The sequence below is a fragment of the Zootoca vivipara genome, chromosome 12, assembly GCF_963506605.1.
Source record: "Zootoca vivipara chromosome 12, rZooViv1.1, whole genome shotgun sequence".
Lineage (NCBI taxonomy): Eukaryota > Metazoa > Chordata > Lepidosauria > Squamata > Lacertidae > Zootoca > Zootoca vivipara.
Window position 1 is genome coordinate 48,723,292 of NC_083287.1, and position 24,184 is coordinate 48,747,475.

The 24,184-nt window shown below is 42.7% G+C and overlaps 1 protein-coding gene across 5 annotated transcripts; it reads right to left on the reverse strand.

Moving 5' to 3' along the window:
* Window positions 1-59: 59 nt before the first annotated feature.
* Window positions 60-22,966, reverse strand: ACTR3B (actin related protein 3B). Of its 5 annotated transcripts, none has more exons than XM_035129567.2 (12): window positions 22,783-22,966; window positions 16,364-16,419; window positions 15,776-15,900; window positions 14,221-14,331; window positions 13,738-13,833; window positions 12,561-12,668; window positions 10,728-10,871; window positions 9,563-9,736; window positions 7,903-7,995; window positions 3,093-3,218; window positions 1,642-1,725; window positions 60-681 (listed from the first exon to the last, which is right to left on the reverse strand). In XM_035129567.2, the coding sequence occupies exons 1-12, from the start codon at window positions 22,824-22,826 to the stop codon at window positions 376-378; spliced, it is 1,467 nt and encodes a 488-aa protein (XP_034985458.1). In that variant the 5' UTR covers window positions 22,827-22,966; the 3' UTR covers window positions 60-375. The 5 variants fall into 5 exon arrangements, 4 of the variants coding, with proteins under 4 accessions (XP_034985458.1, XP_034985453.1, XP_034985454.1 ...); XM_035129562.2 differs by having other exon boundaries at window positions 60-685; XR_004693462.2 differs by having other exon boundaries at window positions 630-685; window positions 3,093-3,202.
* Between the last annotated feature and the right edge of the window lie 1,218 nt (window positions 22,967-24,184).

The following is a 24,184-nucleotide window of genomic DNA, read 5'->3' on the forward strand; positions in this document are numbered from 1 at the left end:
TCACTCAGAAAACCCACCTGTTAATTGTCATAAAATACAAAATTCTCCAAAAAAACACATTTGTATTGCAAGGTTACAGTACTTTTAATTTTTCCACAAACTAAGGCCTCGTTTTACAATCAGGGAAGACCAGAACCCACTGAAATCGAAGCGGTAATTTTCAAGCATAAAATCTCCTCCTTACATATTGGGCTGCAGGGCTGAGATCAATGCAGGAAACTGTTGAGCACTCTTCCCTGTTCCAGAAGTTTTACAGAAATTTTGGCGCTTTTTTTCTTGGCCTCTGTTTATCCCTGCAATTCCTGTTTCCACCATCTTCCAAACAGGAGCTGCCCCATACGTCTAGAAGCTAATGCTGAGGAGAGTCTCAAAGCGTCAGCATATGTGTGACTTTTGTTCAAAAGGCTCTGGGTTGTCCATTTCATTGCAACGCATGATTCCACTGCACAAGGTAGGACTGAAGTCTTCCTCCCCAAGGCAAGCGAACACCCACACTTGTGTTCTGATATTTACACAAAGTGCTTTCTCCTCCTCGCCAGCAAAAGGATCTCCATTAGACACAAGAGCAGGCACCACCACACGACGAGAATTAAGACATAACTCCAAAGACAGGATTGTGGCGGCAAATTCCAGGACCGTATTCCTCATAATCTTTCTTGGTGTGACATACTTCAAAGAACTCTGACTGAGAAAACAAACGGAGAAAAGGAGCTGGATATGAAGAAGCAAACAAACCAAGATTAATAACAAAGCAAGTATGAAACAGGTGTGGTAAGTACAAAATAAGATCAATCAATGTACAGTGGAACCTCAGTTTTGGAGCATCTCAGAAGTCGGATGGTTTGGAACCCGAACACTGAAAACTCGGAAGTGAATGCTTCTGTTTCCAAATATGCCTTGGAAGTCAAACGGCTTCCGAGGCACATTTCTCCATTTTCTCCATTGAAATTGTCGACCGCCCATTGCACCTTGGTTGTCAAACGTTTCGGAAGTCGAACTGTCTTCCAGAACGGATTACGTTCAACAACCAAGGTTCCACTGTACTCTAATTCCCCTCTTGCGTGTTGGATTGGAAGCAGTGATAGTAGCAGAGAGAGTGGACTTCGGAAACAACAGTGGCCAATTGTCTTGGTTTCAGGCATACATATACACACACACACTCCAAAATGCATTGCTACCCTCAACAGCCCACATTACTTAATAATACAATACAATTCAAGAGAGATCGAGGCATACCTTCCTACAATTCACCACAAATTATTCCAGAATGAGTAAATATGAATATAAAATTGAACAAAACAGAAAATAAAAAGTGGTGGCCTCCCGACGTTTTTGGAGTAAAACTCCCACAACCCTTGACTATTGGTCATGCTGGCTAGAGCTGATGGGAGTCGAAGTCAGACAACATCTGGAGGAAACCATGTTGGCTCCCCTAAAACAGAAGACAGAAGAACTCCATGTGATAATGCAAAATAAAACAATACCCAGCAATGGAAAGAACACCAAACGAAAGCTAGTCTTCTAATAATTCTCCTTTATCTAAGGAGAATTATGCCACCGTGTATGGGATTGGAGGAGATGGCCTCCAATTATTTTCCAGTAATGTTATTCTATAACAAAGTGTTTTCATAAGAGACATACTGTTGATGCAAGCATTGATCCTCCGAACCAGACTGCATAGCGCTGCATATGGTGACTTATCACTTGAACTTCAACAGGTTTGGGCTGCAAAAGCAAACACAACCAGCAGTTCAGTATATCATCAAAACACAGCATGACCTTATGTGAACCTGGTCAGAGCAGCAAATGTACCTTAATCCCAGATGGTTGCTATGAGAGAAAGGAAGGAGAATTCTGAATGTCCAGCTATGCAGAGACAAACAGATGTACTGAGGCCGGTACAGATTACTTATCCAGCATTCATGCAGCTTGCCCTGTCTGGGTCCCACACCCTGTTGCAAGTCCCTACTGCTTCAAACAGCTTCTACCTCCTATCCTGCATAGTTCCAAGTTCCATAGTTCCAAGCACCTCAAAACTACATTCTCAGCTCCCCACCCACGCATCCCACCTTCTTGCAAAAGGATGCTAGAATCACAGCATTGTCATCTGCAGTCCAGAGGGGAATGGACAAGGAAATGCAGAAGTATCCCTGCTTCTATCATTTCTATACTGAGGGTGGTGGCTCCATTTTGCAGGTCTAAATTTTCACAACAGCACCTCCAACTGCTGAAGAGACCGAGTTCAGTTATGAACCAGCAACACCTTGACTGCGGTTGTGGCAAAAAGGAAACTCTAGAGAACAGATATTGGAGGGATGAGTTAAAATGCTTGGGGGGAAACAAAGAAGCAAAGCTATATCTGGCACTGCTGAATGTATATGATGGTCAGAAACAAGATCCTCCATATAAAAAAATATTTATGTTTATCCTGGTGATGGCGAATGATTGGTGGTATAAGGGAGGAAGTATAATGGAATGGGATAGTTATATGAGGCATGTTGATTTCTTAGAGAAATTAACAAAGAACAAACACTAAGGAGGATGACTTTACAGGTAACTGCTATGGCTTTTTGCAGCAGGCTAGAAATTCTTCGAATATAGCACTTGTTTTGGTCACCCATGGCACACTGGCACACCCACGAGGATAAGTGGACTATTAGTTATTGGATATGGGGACTATTTTTTGTATTATTGTATTTATCATGTTATTGTTTTGTTTTGTTGTTCAAACAATAAAAATGTTTCAAAGAAAGAAAGAAAGAAAGAAAGAAAGAAAGAAAGAAAGAAAGAAAGAAAGAAAGAAAGAAAGAAAGAAAGAAAAATTCCAGAGGCCTTCTGAATGCTGTGATTCCTTTGGATTGGGAAAAATCCAGAAACAGTCAGAAGCAATGCTCATCACATCACCTCAAGTGCTAGAGCCAGTTAAAGCCATTTCCCCTTTGCTGCAGCATCTCAGGTCTGGGGTTTGGCATCACGAGATGCTTTTAGTACACTAGTAAAAATGTCATCTGATTTAAAGGGCTCATTAACAGAGCTACATGTGCACTTGCTTTGCTCGTTCAGGCATTTAATAGATAGTAAAACCCGTTTACCTTTATCCGACCACCACTGAGCTCTTCGCTTGTTTTCAGTCGAGCATCTACGACCCTCTTCAAGTCTCTCTGCAGCCGGCGCCCAAAATCCCTGAACATCGTGGATCCTCCTGAAAGAACCACATTCTATAGGGCAAAGAAATGGAACAGTTTTTGCCCTTTAGGCTATGACCCAGGAGCAGCACTGAGCACATGGCAATTCTGAGATAAAGTGCCATGTGCACTGCCACTGGAGGAAGAACAGGACACAAATATGCTAAAGCCACATTACATTTGGTCATTTGGAAAACTGGTCATGCCAGTGGCCTTTCCTGTAGCCATAAGCAGACAACCAGCTTACCAAGCTAGCAACTATAAAATACTGCAAGTTTACAACGTGCTCAAGGCTGTTTTGGGGTTATGTAAATCTGCCTTTAGCCTTAACAATACACAAACACACACACATACACTTTGAAAACAAACATGGAGTTGCTTGAGGAAAGGGATTGCAATCCTGAAAGACCTAAGACAGACCTGCCTTGCCTCAATAGACACAGAAACACATGCAGGGTCAACTAAAAGCAACAACATTAATGCAACAGCATAGGTGGCTTTTAAAGGTATATATAGCAGGACTGAGCCAGTGCTTCACACTAGTCCATCTAGTCCAGCATCCTGTGCTCACGTTGACTAACCCACAAGCAGGACTGAAGCACAAGAGCAATCTCCCCTCCTGAAGTTTCCAGCAACTGGTATACAAAAGCATACCAGCTCCAAGCTCCGTGGAGGCAGAGCATATCCTCCATCATGGCTTGTAGTCATTGACAGAATTACCCTCAAGTAATTGATCTAATCCTTTTTTTAAAAAGCCTTCGCAAGTCGGTGGCCATCACTGCCTCCTGTTGGCTTATCTCATACATGGGGTGATTTGTGCTCATGAAGAAAATTAACCTCACCCTCCATGCCCAGTTCTTCCAACACTTTATTGTTTGTCTATCTTCAAGTATTGTGTCTTCTGCATGTTTTCCTTATTCTTAAAATACACATGGCTGGGGGAGAGAGGAAGGCACTTGGGTCTCCCATAGCAACAGCCTATATCTTCTTGGACAGACCCTGACTTTTGAGTGCCATGAGTCTTAGTGGCATTTTTTTTTAAGTGCTCTAAAAAGTACAGAATGTATATGTATTGTGACCTAATGATGAGAGTCTGTCTGCACCCTAATCTTCATTATTCCTCGCTCTCCCCCTTGTGCTGACCCACTTTCATATCAGCAAAAGAAGTTGAGCTACCCTGCCATCATTTCAGCACTTTGCATGCTGCAATCTATATTCTGCAGTTTTCACTGTGCTGCACAAGAACCTTCAAGTATAGTCCTACCATGAACCAAGAGCAGCTTCTTAAAATAAACACCAGTTGTAGTGAAAAGAAATACCATATTTAATTATTAGGCAGTGCAACTAGGTGTGTCATGTTGATCAGACAGTGCCACCTATCTATCACGGTCAGTTTTTAAGCTAACATCTTTAAACAGCCTTAATGGTTTGAAGGCATTTCTTTAATCAGTCTTCACAGTTTAGGACTTTTGTTTTTATCCAGCAGACAGCAGGGTTGTGTGAGAAATCGCCATATCACTGAACTAACATCATGGTAAGTGTTTCAATATGGCAATATACCAGTGACTAGTAAATCACTTAAACTACTCTTAAAATTAGTTGAAAGTATATTAAATATATTATATGGAAGTTTATTTGATGTTTTTATTAAATCTACTACTTCCTTGCATTTTAAGGCCTTCCATTGCCTCAGGGAGCCTCGTCAAGGTCCTAGGCTGCTGAGGGGAAGCGCAGCACACCCTCCACTGCTGTGGGGAGGTATGGTGGGACCCTCTGCTGCCACTGGGAGACTCAGCAAGGCCCTCCACTGCCACAGATATATATCACAATATTGATATCGTGATATTTAGCTGGTGAGATATCATAATGATGGCAACCAGGTATCACCTAGCAGACTGCCTTTTGTCCAGCAAGCCAATAGAGCTATTTAAGTCAAATATGTTGATTTCCATCACATTTGGACTTCAAAAAAGGAAAACTTCCCAAAACAGAGGAGCTTGGTAAAAAAAAAGGGAAGTTGGCAAAAAGAATGGGAATAAGATCCAATCTCTCCAGAATGGTGCTGGGTGAGTGAGTGTCAAAACAACAATAGAAGCTCAGCTAGAATGCCTACTGCAGCTCAAGCAAAGTACCGCTGAGAGCAAGAGGATGCCAGCATGGCTAATGGGCAGAGTGAAGAAAGCTAGTTAAGGGGAAGAGGCTTCTATCTTCTGAATGAAGAGAACAAAAAGGAACATAAAACTCTGGCAAAAGAAAAGGAAGCAGACAATAAGGCATTCAAATTAGAAGAGCACACCACTACAAAGGTGGGGAGGCACCACTAACAAAATGTTTTAATACATTATGAGAAGCTTTGATTCTGCTAGGGAGGTGGCTGGACCTTTGGACAAAAATGGAATCAAAAGCATGCAAAAGGAGGAAAAGGAGATTGCAGAGAAGCTGAATTCTTCCAATCTGTCTTCACAAAGGAAGATGTATGACAGATCCCTGTGCCTGAACTAACTTTCTCAGGAAGGGAATCTGAGGAACTGAGGCAAACAGTTATGACAAGGGACAAAGTTCCAGGCCTTACCTGACAAATTGAAATTTGAAACATTACTGCATCCAAATGGCATCCACTTGAGAGTTTTTAAGGAACTCAAAAGTGAAAATTGCTAATCTTTTAACAAAAAAAACCAGACACCACCGCTGAGCAGGCATCTGCTGTATATCAAGCATGGTGTTTTTCAAAATCACATCAGTCACCAACTATAATAGTATTTGATCACTTAAAATTTCTTTTTTAGAAAGAAACAATTGATTTTCATCCATATGTTTCCTTTAATGTTCAACCTCCCTTGTTCTATTACAATCAACTACAATTCCAAAATACTATTTAAATTGTGCAATTTTAATTTTATTTTTAAAAGATAAGGAAGTACCCAAAATGAGGGGGATTAGAACCCTGTACGATTGGGGAGAGCTGGTACACTCTCAGATGCAGAATGCAGGTGATCATCTTTGATTACTGCCTCACATGGCCAGCCATGTTGAAAAGAGCACAATTTTGTCAGCTGAGTGCAAGAGAACATTGACTGATGCTCAGAAAGCAGCATAACAGGGAAAAATATGGAGCACTCCGGGGAAGATCTAAGTAATTTAATCCCAGTTGGAAAAGATTTAAGAAAGAGAAACCAACGGGAAGACAGAAATTAATAAAAGCAGACTTCAGCTAGGCTCCCTGCTATGGAGAGTGCAGTGGGACTCCCAAATACAGTGTTTAGCATTTAAATTACTAACATACCCTAGAAATACAAAAAGGAAGAGCCCAGCAGGGAAGGAGCAGCACTCTTTGTTATTACCAGAGTGCTAACAATCAATTTCTTCTCAGAGAATCCACATGGCAATAAGGCTCCCATTTTCCTTCAGTTCTTTTCTCTCAGGGTTGCCTCCCAGCTTATTTTCCTTCAATTCTTTAGACACATCTAGGGAAGTAGCCAAATAATACCCAGAAACTGGCGTCATTAATGCATGAATAGCCAGACAAGCTAAGGGCTGTATCTTCAACCTACACATAATTAACTTATACAATTCACAAACATCAATGGGGTTAGGTACAGGAGAGAATTCACAAACAAAAGCTAGCCACCAGATTAGGTGGCTTTCAAAACCTATTACAGAAAAATTCATGAAGGGAAGAGAGATCCACCTACAGTCATTACTGAAGCAGAATATCCACAGACAGTGTATGTCTGAAGAGTCTGCTATTTACTAAGTTTCTGGAAAGGTATGTTGACATGGCAAGTGCCAGATCTTGCCACACTAAGGACATTCTGATGAAAGTGAGATGACTATATATATATATATATATATATATATATATATATATATAGTCTCATCTAGTATTATCATGCTAATGAATAGCTTGAGAACCAGCCTGTGGAAGTCAAACCTATCAAAAGCACTCATCTCACTTTATGTCTACACAAACCTTCAGGAACTTTTCACCTATTTTAAAGGAAATTTCACCTACCTATTTTAAAGGAAATAAATGTAGGAAGTGCCTCTCAAAGTTCAAGTTTTCCCCAAATCCCACCACTGGACCATTTGGATGGTCATATCACAGCTTAATAAGCCCAAATATGGATTCCCTGCTCTCCTCTTCCTGCAGAGCACATCAACAGAGTGAGTTCTCCAAGGAACCATAATTTTCTGTTTTGTCCAAACAGAAAACTATGGTTATCACCTTCGGAATAAGTCAGGATCTTGTTCTGCAAGATTATTTCTCCTGCCGTGTGATCTTTAGATGATGGGCGGTATACAAATGTGAATGATAATAATAATAATAATAATACAATCAACATCTAGGAATTGAAGTTGGTTAAAACTACTTGTACTGGCAATCTATCACACCAGCAAGACAAAATCACTACTCTTAGATATTAAAGGATTAAGGGCTTCTGTCACTTATAAAACCAACTGCTTTCACTCTTTGTTCATTTGCTTTGGGATTTGTACACACAATACGGCCACTTTACAGAGGCTCCTCTGAATCTACATCAGAGGTGGCTCACCCGTGGTCCTCCAGATGGTGCTGGACTAGAGTTCCCTCCCATCATTCATGATCACTGGCCATGCTGGATGGGGCTGATGGCGTTCAACAATATCTGGGGGACCAAATGAATATGCAATAGTTATCCCCACCCCAAAAAAGACAAAACACACCCCCAAACTGTACCTTATATAAAGGGCGCCGAACATCAATGGGGCAGTTCTGTACCACGTCATCAACGACATTTGAAATGGATTCCACGAAGTCTGGATTGGCAAACTAAAAGAAATGTAGGTAGAAACACAGGTGATGGGTTCATTATATGCCCGCACAAGCAAGGCTGCAGTGAAAAGGCTAAAGAGACATGGTTTAGAGGACTACGTTAGCCCACTGCAACAAGAAACGTCTCAGAGTGCTGTGCCACACTGAAGACTGACAAGGTGCTTTTGCAGATCCACCCAAAAGATAGACCAAGTTGACATTGGCAATAGCACCTCCTTACTACTTAAACCTCACACATGCAGCCACAGTAGTAATTAATACTGTTTGTCTACCACCAGTTTGTCCCACAGATAATCAGTGGATGTTTTCTTCTTCTTTTTTCATTTTCATTCACTTTGTTTGTACTGTAGGACATTTTCCACACATGAAAATATCATGCTCAAATAAGCTTTCAACAAAGAAAGCAGGAATGCGTTTAAAAAAAACCTCAGTACAAAAACAATTTTGTAATAACACAGGGGAGCAATAAGTAACTTCTGTAATACATTGGCATCAGTGCAGCCACCACAAACTTATCTGCAACAGTTCTAAATCAACATGGTATGTTAATATCATATCACGGAAGAAGTGCTTCTTCCATGGCTTATACGACACTTAATACCCATTCCTAGTTGTTCTCAGTATAGAGACTGCAGGAGGTTAATGGCTAATTCCCTTGTAAATTCTACAGTGTTGCATGGAAAGCTCCCCTAAACTAGAAAGCATAGAGAAGTGTTAATAACAGTTGTGTGTGTACATTTAATTCTGATACATCTTACTATTATTCAGCCACAAGGTGGTGCTCTCTCACAAGAAGTGCCATTACACTCCTTCCTAATTTGACTAGTACAATTGTTACTTTTAATATTATTGTTGTATAGAGTGTTAGAGGAGGGGCAGTACCTCTGGTGGGGGATACATCGTGCTCCTTCTAGGGTAGCCTGTCCACCTGTGGCTCTTAGAAGCTGTCAGCATGTGACAGCGGACACACACTGGAAACAGCTTCGGCTGGCCGCTTAAACAAGGTGAGGGTAGCTGATGGGTCTCAAACCCTCAGTGAGTTAGGGGCCTCCCCTGCATGCAAAGACACGCTCCGGTGGATTGAGCGGACAAGACCAATAGTGGGTCTAACAGTCAAGAAGGCAGGTTTCTGAACATACTGTAGAGGGAAGTGAGGGGCAGATGGCGCTCGTCAACCTGGGGAGGGAGTCCATCTAGGAGAAGGAAAACTCTGATCATAAACCTCTAATGCCTTGCAGGGTATCTTCAGGAGAAGAAAAGGATAAGGAGTTAACCCTACACAAATCTGGAGTGGAGCCCCTAAGGTGGTTGGATGGCGCCTTGTATGCCTCCTTCCAGCAACTCCTGCAGCCAAGATGGTGCCAAATGCATTGCTTTCTCTGAGAGGAGGGTCTTGTCATCTGGGCAGCCCAGGACCTCCATACACACTGCCCTGGCTTGTGTCCCAGAGAGCTCGCCTCAGTGCCACAGTGGTTTGTTTTCAACCGCCCGCACCCCCAGAGGCAGACTCCATTGTCTCTCGAGAAAGATGCCAACAACATGCACTAGTACAGCAGACTCTTACCTCTGGATGAAAGAAGATTTCTGGCCCAAGAAACCTTTCATAACCAACATCTATGATAAATTTATTTTTGTTGATTGAATTGATGCCTGTATATTGCTTTATCCACTTGCGTGGATCTGTATCATACTTGGCAAATTCCTTCACTATGTCTGGACATATATAACAGTACTTTTCCTATGAAGAAATACAAAGATGAAGAAACACAAATATTTTATTGAATTAAAGGGATAGGCCACCTGAATGCAGTAAGGTCTCACTCCCAATAAAGTGTACATCTATGGCCTTAGACATGCAATTGAGAAGAGACACGGCAGCATCCAAATCAGCCAGAAGTAGGAATCGGTTGCCATGTCTTAAGAATGCTACAATCAACTGCTTGTGAGCCAATGACACTCTGTGCTTGTAAAGAAGCACTCTCCTCCCTGGCTGATCTGCAGTCGAAGAGAGAGAATATCCCTTGCAGCACAGCTATATGGGAAACACCAGTGGGAGGGTCTGCCATTTGAACCAAAATTCAGGGTCTCAACCTCTTGAAGCCCATAATACCGGTAAGCACAAGTAAAAAAAGTGGAACTGTAGCATATCTGACTGTCTGTTTACGCAAAATATGATCTTTCTATGTCGCCAGTAACATTAGCTCCTGCAGGCAATTATGGCCAGAACAATTCCCATGCGTGGCCAGTGCAGAGAAAAACATAGCTCACACGAATTGCTTGCAATCGCCTCATGTGACTGCACAGAGGAAGAGATGCTTGCCAAAGAAAAAGTTTGGGGCTTTTGAAATCAGTTTAATCAAAGTCTCAACTCTGCACCAGTTTTGAGTTTCACCTCTTCTTGCTTTCTCAGTCACTGCTGCCTTAGTTTCCCTTTCACTACTTATTTTTCCCATCAACGCCTTCCCTTATGGGACACAAAGGGACAAGAGTGTGTGCAAGATGACAGGAGATTATCCTGCTCACTTCCTTCCCCCAAGTCCCAAAAACTCTAACTAGCTGTCTATGCATGGCACCGTTGTGCTGCAATAATCACAGAACACAGCCACTGGTAATAAACAATTGAGAAAAAATGGGGCAGGGGGAATATATTACTACAAAGTTGTTATATTTCAATGATTCACTGGCAATCTATTTCTCGACAGGCTGGTTAGTTTCACGAAAGTGTTTACCTTTATGGCTTTAGCTGTCTCCAATGATTGTTCGGGTGGAATTCCCACCTCCCTCTCCCTTAGGAGCTGTTGAATGAAATATGTAATATCTCTACCTGCAATGGGGATGTGTTTGATGCAACTGCCAATTACATAACCTTCTGCCTATAGAAAAAGGAGAAAAAAGGGGTTATGAGTAGTAGATCCATAGCAACATGTTCAAACATTTGCTGCTACTTACTGTTTATAGTTCAAGAGAAGCCATACCTATAGGACAATCCTATACATACGTCTATTAGACAAAAGCCCCATTTAGTTCATTGGGACTGTACTCCCAGGTAAGTTGCTATCAAGCATTACAGGAAAGCCAGTTCCTACAACCTCTCTTGCAGGTGACCAACTTTTTTCTCCCGTAACTTGGATTGCACTGGGCCCACAGCAAACCAGTCCCTGAGATGCCACCTGCTACAAGAAGCCACCATTTGGCACTGCTGTCGCCTAAAGCATTATTAGTCAGGCATGCAAAATATGTACTCATGAGAAATATCAAGACAACCCATATGCCAAGCCATAGTATAAACTGGGATGGAAATAAGAAGGGCCCTGGTTCAAGCAAAATAGTTGTGTGAACCAGTTCTTACTTTCATGCTCTAAATGGAAGTTTAGCTTCTTCAGGGTCCCAGAAGAATTAAGCTGGTGACAGAAGCACAGTTGAAAGCATGCCCTAAGGGAGAAGCCGCTATTTTAATCAACCTGGGCAGGGATCCAAAAAGCTAACTTTTCATGCACCCAAAGGTTTGCATGGGCCCAGTGGGGATTTTGCAATTTTCTTTCCTCCACGTCACCACCTTGCCATACTGCACTAGAAATTACTGCAATGCACTCTTCTTCATGAAGCTGCCTTTGAAAAGCATTCAGAAACTATAGCTGGGGCAAAATGAGATGCCCTTTTGGGGCTTCCACAGATGGAGCCCTCTTTGAAGAGCACATTAGTCAAGCTTTGCATAATCTCCTGTTCATTTCCAGCTGCAATTCAAAATGCCAGTTATTACCTATGAAGCCCTGAACAGTTTGGGACTAGGATACTTGAAGGATCACATCCTACCACATGAATCTGTCCTGCCACTGCGTTCAACATTCAAGGCCCTTCTCCATGCTTGACCCCTTCAGAGGCATGTGGGGGACACAGGACAAGGCTTTTTTGGTTGCAATACCCAGACAATGAAACCCCCATCCTAAAGAGAGGGTTTTATTTCTCCAGGCATTTAGCATGTGTTGAATTTTTTTTCCAGCTTTCTGTGTTGGTTTCGGTTTAATGTGTTGTCTTCTGCTTTATTTGTCATTTTTATTGTATCTTAGATTTTATTGTATGTGCTATTTAATTTTAAGTGGAAGCTAAACTGAGGAGTCTTCCAAAGCAGGATATAAATATTTTAAATGCAAAAAAAACCGCATACTACTGGTAAATCTGAATGGACTTTCAAAGTGGTTTACAATAAAACAAAAGAGACTTTTGTTCAAGAAACAGGAATCAAAATTTCATTAGGGTTCTTTGACTTAATGTATAGATTGTGAGATCCTGGACAACTTAATTTTTCCTACACAATACCATTTTATATGTCCTTATTTTCAAAAGGCAAGCAAGACCTTCACATGTTTCACTTAAAAGCATGGTCTTATTTGAGATCAAATGAGTGTGTGTCTACCACATTCTGATACTAAATGTTAAACGCGTTGGTTCAATAAATTCCCTTCCTTATTATTTCAAAAATTCACATAATAAGCATAATAAGCTTTGGTAAGCAAAGCACATAATGTTGAATATACATGATGCAGAACACATATACCACTTACCACTGGAATGACATGCGTCACACCATCACCACTGTCAACAACAGTTCCAGTTAAAGTACGTTCCCCAACTTGCCGTGAAGTCCAAGACGCAGCTAAAGCCAACACAGCCTGCACAGGGTAAAAGATTACAACCACAACCATTCAGCAGCCATAAAACCACCACCCAAATTTCCAGCCAAATTGAGAATTAACAGATTAAAAACTAGAAACCTACGGTAAGAGCTGCTAGGAACTTGAGCTATGAAACAGGAAGCCCTCCAGTCAAATCCAGTTTAAGCCAAGAGTTAGCCTGAAGGTCAAACCAGACACCATGATAATTGCATGAATGCAATTCACATGTGCTTTTTTGTTATGTAAATAGAGTGAAAGCCTGAACAGCTAAAACTACTACCTGTATTTGCAGTTCAAGGAAAGCTTGTATAGGCGGTAGCAGTGGCTTCATTCAAGATGCAAGTAGCAACTTTCAAGAAGCCAGTTTTTTTTCACTGTGATGGGGTGGGAAGAGAAGTGGCATAATAAAGAGATGATAAAATGATAGAACCATAGAGTTAGAAAAGACCCTGTGGATTTAAGCAGAGGCATGACAGGCATATGTCAAGAATGCTTTGATGGTGTTTCCTGCTTGGCAGGGGGTTGGACTGGATGGCCCTTGTGGTCTCTTCCAACTCTATGATTCTATGAAACAAGAACATCTTTCTAGATTGAGTTGTAGCAAAATCAGAGGTAAATAGCAGGAACATAGCAGGCATTAAAATCTACATAAAAGGGTAGTTCACGTACAAAACAAATACAGGAATTCTCTATGGGTCCTGTTCACCTTCAGTTTAAGAAATGATCCATTTGCTTCCTCCTCTACCTCATTAGCTATCCTTTAGCTGGCACTCTACCTAGCCACAGGACCCACTCCACTGGTTCAGCTGAGAGACCCATCAACGCACATTTGGCTCCTCCTCACCCCTCAAGTGTTTCCATTTAAGTTGATCATTATAAAAACATCATAACGTTAAGAACTGGTGCTTGAGCTTGCTTGCTTTCATCACATCTAGCAAAAGTTTTTGCCTCCAAATTAAAGCAACCTTCACACTCTAAAAACCCTTAATTTAGGTAATACATGCAGAGATGCCCATACTTTATTCCGTGAAGATATTGTTCACTGTTAGAGAGATTCACTGTTTACCTGAACCGCAATGTAAAGTCCTGGCACGTTAAAAGATTCAAACATGATTTCTGCGAGGTATTCTCTGTTCTCAGGGGTATTCAGTGGTGGCTCAGTCTGTTTTTAAAAGATATTATTAAATTATAAAAGCATAAAACACATTTTATTAAACTTGGCATTGACTCTCTCTCTCTCTCTCTCTCTCTGTGTGTGTGTGTGTGTGTGTTTGTGTGTGTGTAGCAGTCCTGTTTTTATAAATATATGTGAATCTAAGACAGACTTCCCCAACCTGATGCCTTCTAGATGTTTGTACTGCAATGCTATTCAGCCCCATCAGGGACAATGCAGTCCAAAACATGCACAGGGGAGAAGATGAGGAATACTGACCTAAGAGAACATGGAACTAACTATTCCCCAGTTTTTTAAAAAGCTATAAAATGTACATTTAAGAATGGCATTAAGAATACATTTAAGAATGGCAAACCTTTGGCCTGTTCCTCTTACCATCAAGAAGTAGTGATCTTCTGGTTCAGCTCGAAGATATTTAAAAATAACCTGCTCCATGAATCTTTCCATAAGATCCCAGTCTTCCACCATACCATGTCGTATAGGCCACTGAAGCAAAGATAAATGGGAAAATATCACACTACTGAACAAGCATATCACTTTTGCATAATATGAGTATTTACCATATTCTGTTGTCTCAATCCAGCAGACACGCTGCACACAAGAAGCTCATCATGAGCAGGGCCTGCCCCAATTGGCTTCCAAATAAGAAAAACAAGTCATACCTGACACTGAAATGCTGAAGGGAAAGAGTCCCTTTGCATGCCATGTTCTGTGTACACATCAGAATTCAATGGCTTTCAGTTGGCAAATAATATGAAATGGTCAAGACAGAGTGTGCTCTGACCTTGCCAGGCCCTACATACACCAAGTGAGAGTGCTCTGGAAGTCCTTTGCAACACCTTAACTTAGGCAGCAGTCAGAAAGGCAACAATACCAGGACAGGAGACAGGAGATGGAGCATGGGAAGGGAAGAACCCTGGTACTGCTTGGCCTCTGCCTAATCAGGAGGAAGCCAACATAAACCTGAACAAAACATGCAGACACAGTGCCATGCTTTATGGAGTCACATATGCAAGGAGCTTGCAGTCTAGGTTACAACAGCAGGACAGAGAAGAGAGAAGTATAGAGAAAAGCAAGGGTAACAGGGGACAAATACATATGTACACATAACCTTGACTGAAATGAAAAAGAAGGACTAAGAGTTGAGCTAAAGACTTCACAGGTTTTAAAGAGAGATTTGAAGGAAAGTGGCACCGAGTACTGGGAAGTGCTTCAAGCATATGGGGCAGCAAAAGAGGAAGAGTGGAGGTGTTTAAAGGAGCAAGATACTTTGGCATGGTAGAGGAGCGTTTCTCAACCGCTGTTCCGCGGCACACGCTGGCTGGTGTTCCGCGACGTGCGGCGACAAGAAGGGCGATTTGCATTGTCACGTGCCTGGTGGCCGCCAATAGGCAGCGCTGACCCGCCAGAAAGCATTATTTCTCCTCCTCTTTCCCAAAGCTCAGTGCAAACGAGCCTGGCGGCCGCCAATACACAACACTAACCCGCCGGAAAGCAATATTTGGCAAGTGTTTCTTACAGTCATAATTATAATATAGGGCGGCACAGAGTTAAATTTTTTAACTTTTTTTATGGTGGTGTGCCTCGTGATTTTTTTCACGGAACAAGTGTGCCGTGGCCCAAAAAAGGTTGAGAAACACTGTGGTAGAGGATAATCAAGTCAGAACTCCCAAATATACCCAGCTCTCCTCTGTGCATTGGTCATACCCACTCTAAGCTTGCTACATCTTAACAACACATCCATAAAAGAAGTAGTATTGTGGAATCAGATTGGTTAAAAACACAATGTGTCCTCACTAAACTGCACTGCGCTACATCTTGCAACAGCACGCAGAGCTACAGTTTGCAAGAGCAAAGATCAGCCTGCCCTACAGCTTCTTTCTTCCTTTCTTTTCTTTGAAGGGTGCTTCAACTTTTACTCCAGCCTTACCTTCGTAGCATAGGTAGGTTTATCTACAGCTTCATCTCCAATGAAAAAGTCTAGATCATCAATTCCTTGAGTAAGCCTCCTCTGTGCTTGGTCACCAACTTTTGCCGATTCTCTTATTGCAATACCTACATTAAAAGAATTACAAGAAGTCGTCCCATTAACACCAGCCCTTTCTTAACTCTAAAATCCTACAATTTCACAGCCAGGTGGTATCTGCAATTCAGTATATAAATTGACTGGAAGACTCGCACAAGATTATTCAAGTTGTATCCATGGTGTCAGGTAAAGAGGAAGTCCCTTGTCTGCTAAGGCAGATCCCTGGCAGCAACACAATGGAGATAGGCAGGAAACAGGACTTGTCATAGCAACCAGAAACTGGTCTAATGGGGGACGGACCTGGCAAAGAAGGAAAGCAAGCTTTTCTCTTCAGTTATCCACTAGCCAAGCACAGTAGTGTAGTCAATACCATTTCCCAAAAAATAGCAAAATGTACCCGACCCAAAAAAAGCTGAGCTAGAGAGCTGAAAAGCAGTCTCCTCTCTTCATCAATCAGCACATATTTTATAACAAAGAGTAAAAATTACTTACATGATGGGATAATGAATTGTGGTTCTGTATTCCCTGCATAACCCAGTTTTGTATACCTAAAACAAGAAAGTGAACCAGTCTTCAAATGTGTGTTGTGGAACAACAAAGCTGCTGTTATACAAATGTGCTACACAAAATATAATTAGTGACTCACACAACACTTGGTGTTTTGACTAATGGTCAATTGCGTTTTAACAATTCACTTGATAGCCAAAGGCAATGAGGTATATTCCCTGAAAGTCTGTAAGTTGACTGGCAAAGCAAGGATAGGTCCCTTCAACCAGGTAAGAACCAGTAACCATTTCACCAGGCTACAGTTTAACCCTGTTCTTCAAGAGGCAACCTGAGGACCTCATCAAGGACTGCTATGCCTCCTATAAGATGCTAGTAAAACTGAATTACTGTGTCATGAAATGATGCATGTCTAAAAAGTGTGTCACCAACATGAAAAGTTTGGAAACCTCTGGTCTATGGTGTACTCGGGGCAGCATCAGGGCCGACTAGAGGGCCAGGAAAGGGGAGCTGCTGTTGTCTATAGAAACTCTCTCTCTCTCTCTCTCTCCAGGGTCTCTGTCAAGTTGTGGGGGGATCTAGACTGTGTGCTCCTGACACTGGGCAATCAGGACAGATTAGGGATTCTGCTGGTTTACCACCCACTTCGCTGCCCAGCAATCTCCCAACCTGAGCTGACAGAGCTGGTCTCGGAGGCAGTACTGAGGACTCGCAGACTGCTGGTTTGGGGGGACTTCAACATCCATGTTGAAGCGACTGGTTCTGGGGTGGCTTAGGACTTCATGGCTTCCATGATAACCATGGGGCTGTCCTGACATGTCTCTTGTTCAATGCAAGGCACACTCTAGACCTTGTTTTCTCAACAGGGCAGGAAGAGGGTGATCTGAAAGTAGGGGAATCATGCCACTCCTGGCCCAAACGCACTGGCTGCCAATTCATTTCCAGGCCGAAATTAAAGTGCTGCTTTTGACTTATAAAGCCTTAAATGGCTCAGGAACACAACACATCAAGGGCTGCCTCTCCTCATACGAACCGACTCAGACCTTGCCATCATCAACTGAGTCTCTCCTTCACATGCCTCCTCCATGAGAGGTCCGGAGGGTGACAACATAAGAATGGGTCTTTTCTGCAGTGGCTCCTCGCTTGTGGAATTCTCTCCAAAGGGTGCCCGGCTATCGTTCCTCTTCTCCCAGGCCTTTGGTTAATTAAACAATTACGTGGGGCGGGCATTATTTTTTCTTTTTATACTGTAAACCACCTTGTGGTCTTCAGGTGAAAGGCAGCATAGAAAATGAACAAATAACAATAATAATATACCTCCACTTTTGAGAAGTTGTGTTAATTTACAGCAGAGTCCTGAGCATGCTTTCCTAGAAATAAGTCCCACCAATTTCAGTGGAACTTTCCCCAGGTATATATGTTTAGGGGCATAACCTTAATCCAAATGCAGCAAGGCCGCAACACTACCAAGTTATAAGGCTCCCAATGAGACCTTACACTGCTGAAACTAACAGTCAATATGAAATGCAGTTTGACTTCAACATCAAGGCACATGTCATTCCAAACAATCTTAATATAGATCACTCTGACCATGTGAAATCAGGGGCATGTAAACTGATAGCTAGAGAAACTTGTCAGAGAGAGAGAGATGATTTATACAACTGAAAGAGGAGCAGAACCTGGCAGACAGTGCCTTTAGGTAGATATTAAAAGTTGTACAGTATAATAATTGTTGAGAAAGGTAAAAAGAAATGCAGTAAAATAAAAAAATTCAATCATGGCCTGGGAATGAGATACAGGATAAGTGATTATTAATCAAAGGATCAAGCAGTTGCTAAAACCATTTTGGGTTCTACTAATGAAACACATGCATGTGCTATTAGCATACACCCACGCCTGCAATCTAAAGGGCTCACATCTGAAGAGTGCTTAGTGTTGCCACCACTATAATAATGGGGTGTCTAAAGGGCACTATCTTATCTCCAGTGCTAGCTACTATGTGTATGAAGCTACTGGGAGTGGCCATTAGGAATTTTTGGGCCAGGGCCCATCCGTATGCTGACAACACTCAGCTTTATTTCTCCGTAACATCTTGAGTCGGGAGAGGCTATGAAGTCCCTGGACAGGTGCCTGGAAGCATTGGCGGGATAGATTTGGGGAAACAAGCTGAGCTTGAATCCTGGCAAAATGGAGCACTATGGGTGGGTGGTTTCTATGTCTGAGACATTGGTCAACTCTCTACCCTGGGTGAGACTACACTCCCCCTGAAGGGCCAGGTTTGCACTCTGGGTGTGCTTCTGGATCGATCTTTGTCACTGGAGGCCCAAGAAGCCTCAGTGGCTAGAAACACCTTTTACCAACTGTGCCTGGTACAACTATAGCCGCTCCTGGACCAGGAAAGCTTGGCTACAGTAGTTCGTGCACTGGTTACTGCAAGTCCAGATTACTGCAATGTTCTCTATGTGGGGCATCCCTTGCGCTTGATCCGGAAGCTTCAATTAGTGCTGCAACACAATTGCTGGCAAGAGTGAAACCCTTTCAGCAAGTAATTATCTCTGCTCAGAGACCAGAAACTGGTTGCTGATTTGCTACCAGGCCAAGTACAAGGTGTTACTATATTTATTTGCTTGTTTTGTTTATTTAATATAATTTATACTCCACTTGATTTTTGTAATAAATAAAAAAAAACTTCCTAGTGATAAAACAGTAAATTCAAGCCCTTAACAGCTTGGGGCCAGTTTACTTGTGAGACCACCTTACCTCATATGTGCCTATTTGACCACTTTAATCTATGGAACTGGCACTGCTATAGGTGCCACATAATACTTGTTCTATATATATAAGAAATCAATGATTTAGTGTGGCAGTACTCAAAGTCAACATACAAATGCATACAATAATGATATGCTTATTTCCAGAACTAGAAAAATTTCAGGCACATAGTTTTGTGCACAATTTGACATTTTTTATGACATTTTTCTAACTAAACTCATTTAGCCAAGTGCTCTATGAGCACACCCAAGCCCTGAGGGGGCACTAAAAATAGGACAGATCCAAGGCTTTTTCTCCTAGACTTTTACAGTCTGGTTAGAGTCGTTTATTGGTCATGTTACTTTAAAAGGAAAGTCTAAAAATAAATGCAACGGGCCGTGAGGGAGGGGGCATTGGAAGAGGCATTGCTGTTAAGAAGCATGGTGCTGAATTTCCAGAGGGGCAGTTGTGTTAGCTTGCTATAACATGAAACAGCAGAGAGTCCTGCAGCACCTTTAAGTCTAACAAATTTATTATGGCATAAGTTTCAATGGACTACAGTCCACTTCATCAGATGCATGATGTGCTACCTAGAGTTGCGGGTATAGTGGTTGTAGACAATAAGGTCAGAAGGAAATTAAATGCAGAAAAACAACAATTCTATTAACACTGGTCATCATAAAAACAGTTGTTGTTGATAACACAGGCATCCTGGCATTGGAAATCCAATTTGCACTTAAATGATTTTTATTACACTTTTTCTCGATTCCATATGGATACTGAAGATACAGTCAAAATCGTTTTGTGGGTATCATACTCTCCTGGCAACAGATGGAGACTGACACAGACTCCAGCCTTACTTGCTCAACTAGGACTTGGTTATCTGTGACTGTGAGGCCAATCAAATGTCTTGGCGAGAAAGCACTGGTCAATTGCTATACAATTCCTAGCATATGGCACATGCGCACTTCCTAAGAGAGTTCTATCCAGTGTTACTCAAATTCAGAACAGACCAACTAAAATTAATAGATATGTTTAACTTACATCCATTAATTATCAAGGATCTACTCCAAGTAGAAATTAGTTGGCTACAACCAAGAATCCTGCAATCCAGGAACTCTAGGTGATCAGCCAGCACATGCCAGAAAGCCTTGAAAGTGGCAGATCTCCAGCATGCCAGCCAGACTTAAGAGCTGGTGGATGGGGTTTGCCTTCTTCGCAAAGCTTAGCCAATCATACACTTGCAAAATGTGAAGTGTGTGTGGAGTAAGTTGGGCAGGGCTTTCAGGAGGGTATTGGCAGAATTTGTAGCTGTAGGATTTGGGGATGTGTGTGCAAGAGAGGACATCAAAAAGAAGGGTTGTAACTTGGGTAAATATTACTCCAAAGATAGGAAGAACTACATTCTTGTCCATTTGGTGACCATATACAAAAAAAAACTTTTAACAGTTGTACAGAGAGGTGGTAATTTAAGAAGATCATCATCTGCAGTGAAAGTGACAAGCTGCACGTCCAAGTGCTACAAATAAGAACCATACAAAGTCAAAAATTCCTCTACCCAGTGACTACTAGAATTATCACCCCTCCACCTGTTGCTTCAATGGGTCAGATCCAGACTAATGTAGCTCCAGTGAGTTCACCTTCACCTTAATATCAATGTAACAACTGATTCATGATCAATTTAAGTACAGTACCATTTATTTTAATTAGAACTAAGTGTGACTAAAAAAGATCCAACCCTATGGTTTTAACCTTCCCCCAGCATTACTTTTCTTTTAAACCAATATGGGTTTAAAAACTTGATTTTTCCCCTTTTACAAGAAAGCTGCAAGAGTTATTATAAATCAAAGATTTATACAACCTGTAGCACACAACTGCAGGTATGCACATACATTTCAAAACGTATTCAAGGAATAGATAATTGCAGGCTTGTAACACTGATACATTTCAAGGTTATATAGACCAAACCACAATGTGAGAATCAAATACTTTAGCATGTTTGATCAAAAGCTTCTGTAGTCACCAAACCTTTCTTCTACAGGAGGTTAAGCAAGAAAACAGAGGATGGGGGACTGGGTGGGGTACAAGGGCTTTACATTCTGGCTTAAGAGATGGATTTTGAAATGAACTTGTGATTTAACCCTGTCATTTGCACAAGGGAGCAGGTGAGGAGAGAGGGAAGTATAGCATCATCACAGTGTACATATAAAACACTTTCAGCTTCCTACAAGGAACTCCTTCTCCATCTACATTCGATCATTACAAGCCTGATTCACAGATGGTGCAGAACTGAACAAATTCCAGAAACTGACAAATGTGGTGGTTAAGGAGCCTCAACATGCCAGCATATCCTCAACATCTTCTGAATATACAATCAATCATATCAAAATATATGAAATATGAGGTTGGAGGGAAAGTTTAAGAGCTAGGAAAGCTGGCAAAATAATATAACTGGGAGAAAATCCACAAGGGACCAGAAGAACAAAAGGGATGACACTAGTTTGAAACCCAACAGAGGAAAACATTTTAAATATGCTAAATTGTGGGTATGGCAGGCAGAGAATCCGTGGACTGGATGCTGAGCTAAGGGTGCCTCAGAAGCATGGTGAAGGTCAATCCGGGTAATACACCATTAAAAGAGAGCATAAAATGAAAGGTGGTTGGTTCCTTTGGGGATAGCCCTGGTTCAGGGGAGGGTGTGCTGTTTGTGTAAAAGGAGGATGGCACAAATTAGCGAGGCAGGGGTGGGGAGAAGTATTATGAGTTCATTTTGGACACTTTGAAAGCACTGGCAATGGAGGACAAGAGAGCAGAAAGGGCAGAACAGAGAACAGATTACTACTACTCCTCCTTAGGATTTCAGACTCCTGGCATCTCTGTTCCTAAGAGGTGAACCTAGATAGAGGCTTGCTTCTTAAAGCTGCGGAGATGAAGTGGCATTTCTAGAGGAGATAAAGCAAGGCAGCTATTATTATTTATTAATTTATATACTGCTTATGTTCTGAAATGGCTTCTTATTAATAGAGGCCACCAAGGGCATCAAGGATAGAAGGGAGAGCGGACGGACCCCGGGGTGCAACCCTTCACTAATCTCTTTTGGCTAACTGTTTTCGAGGAATAAATAGGCCATTAAAATCTGACAGGGAGGAAGCAGCAGGAAAGGGAGAAGAGGTACCAAGAGAAATCTCACATCCTCTGGGGAAGGGAACATGCCGGAGGAGGTTAGCCTAAGAGCAAGCACCCTTGGGTGGGTGGAAGGGAAAGACGAAAGAGGAAAAGGCAAAACTGGTGGTGGCAAGTATGGGATTTGGGGTGGGGGGTTGACAATGAGAACATGTACCCCCACCCTGAGGAGAAGGGGGTCAAATACAAAGCCGTATCAGTACAGTATTTGGGGTAGGGTGGGGTGGGAAGATGCTGGCAGGGAGAGATTTCGAGACCAAAAGAGGAGATCAAGAGGAGAGGCAGCGAGTCTTTTTAGGGGTGAAAGAGAACGTGATAAGGAAAGGGGGCTATAAATGGAAGGGTCTTAGTGATGGGAGGAGGGGGCTGGCTCCTTCTCCGAGAGAAGATGCCCATTCTGGGGCGAAGGAGAGGAGGGTTTTGGGGCGGGGTCCGCCGCGCAACGCCAGAGGCCGGCGCCCGCCTTCACTCACCCGGTGCCGCCGTCCACGACGCACGGCGGCAGGTGGCTCGCCATTTTCGGGGAGGCGGAGGGGCCTGGGAAAGCCCACCAGCACCACCAGCAGCAGCAGCCGCCGCCGCCACAGCAACGCTCCGCAGCCGACGAGCCTGACAGCTGCGGCCGCAACAGCACGCTTGCGCCAAGCCCCACGCTTCTCCCGCCGCCACCCCCCACCCCGCTCCTCCGCACCCGCCGCGGCGGTTTTAAGGGAGGCGACGCAAAAGCCACCCGCCAGCGGCGGCGCCTCCCCTGGCGGCCATTTTGGGATGTGGCCCGGGTTAGGCCTTTGCCCTTGGTGTCAGCGGTCGCCTAGCAACAGGCGCGGCTGAGGCTGGAGAGGGCCGGCCTGCCCGGGGAGAAGCCCAGGGGCGAACAGCGGGAAATGTGTCTGGTGTTGTGGTTTCCTTGTTTATAAATAAAGTGACATTTAAAAACGAGAGTGTATGGCATGACCCGTAATACTGGCTGTTCCCATCTATCTGGGCAACCAAACCAACTGCCATCTTCATGCTTTTCTCCCTCCACCAAAGCCTTTCTCGTCATGTGTCATGACATTTAGATTGCAAGCCTGAAAGCAGGGTCTACCTTGTTATAAGAAATTCTAAGGTCTCACATATATAATAAATATTCATAAAGGCAGATATGTAAATATATAAACCATGTGTCTGAAGCAGTACAGGAGAGCAATCCTGAGGCCATTTTGACTCTCCCAATGACCTCAAATATTCCTCTGCAGTGAGGGAGGCATTATCTTTTTGCTTACAAATCCTGTCTTAAGGGAGTATTTGTGTATGAATAGGGTGAGCCTGTGATGTGGATTCAGGAACCATCACAAGGTAATGCAATCAGCAACCATTATAAGGTATCCGGGCAGACAGGATTTCTGCTGGAGATCGCCTCCTATGATGTATGTGTGTGTGTGTATGTATGTATGTATGTATGATGATGATGATTTTGGGGTGGTCTTTGGCTAAGGGGGTTGGGCAATGTCAAAAGTCTTTAAAGGTTCCCGCAGTGGTTTTTTTCTGGGGGGACCCAGGGGTACACATACCCCTAAACCATTTGTGAATCTAAGTTTGGCCTCATTGAGGGGCAGTATTTCAATATTTTGGCCCTTTGAGCCACCACCACAATATGAGTAGGAAAATGAGAGTACCCCTAAATATTTTGGGGGGGGGGAAGCACTGGGTTTCTGTACACTTTTGTTCAGGGTCTCTCCTTCCTTGCAAGGAGGTGAGGGAACTCTGTTGCAAGAGAAAAATATCTGCCTTGCTTTCCACTGGATCCTGCCTCCATCCATTCGCCAAACCCCAATTTTTACATAAATATTCTTTCTTTTTGTAAGCTGCCCTAAGAGCTTGGGGGTGGGGTGG

Coding starts and splice junctions, on each gene's coding strand:
- ACTR3B (XM_035129567.2), bottom strand. CDS start 22,826: ATGGCGAGCCACCTGCCGCCGTGCGTCGTGGACGGCGGCACCGG. Junction 7,996..9,562: donor AAATCTTCTTTCATCCAGAG/GTAAGAGTCTGC, acceptor CATTTCTTTTAG/TTTGCCAATCCAGACTTCGT. Junction 1,726..3,092: donor TCAGTGGTGGTCGGATAAAG/GTAAACGGGTTT, acceptor TTGCTTTTGCAG/CCCAAACCTGTTGAAGTTCA.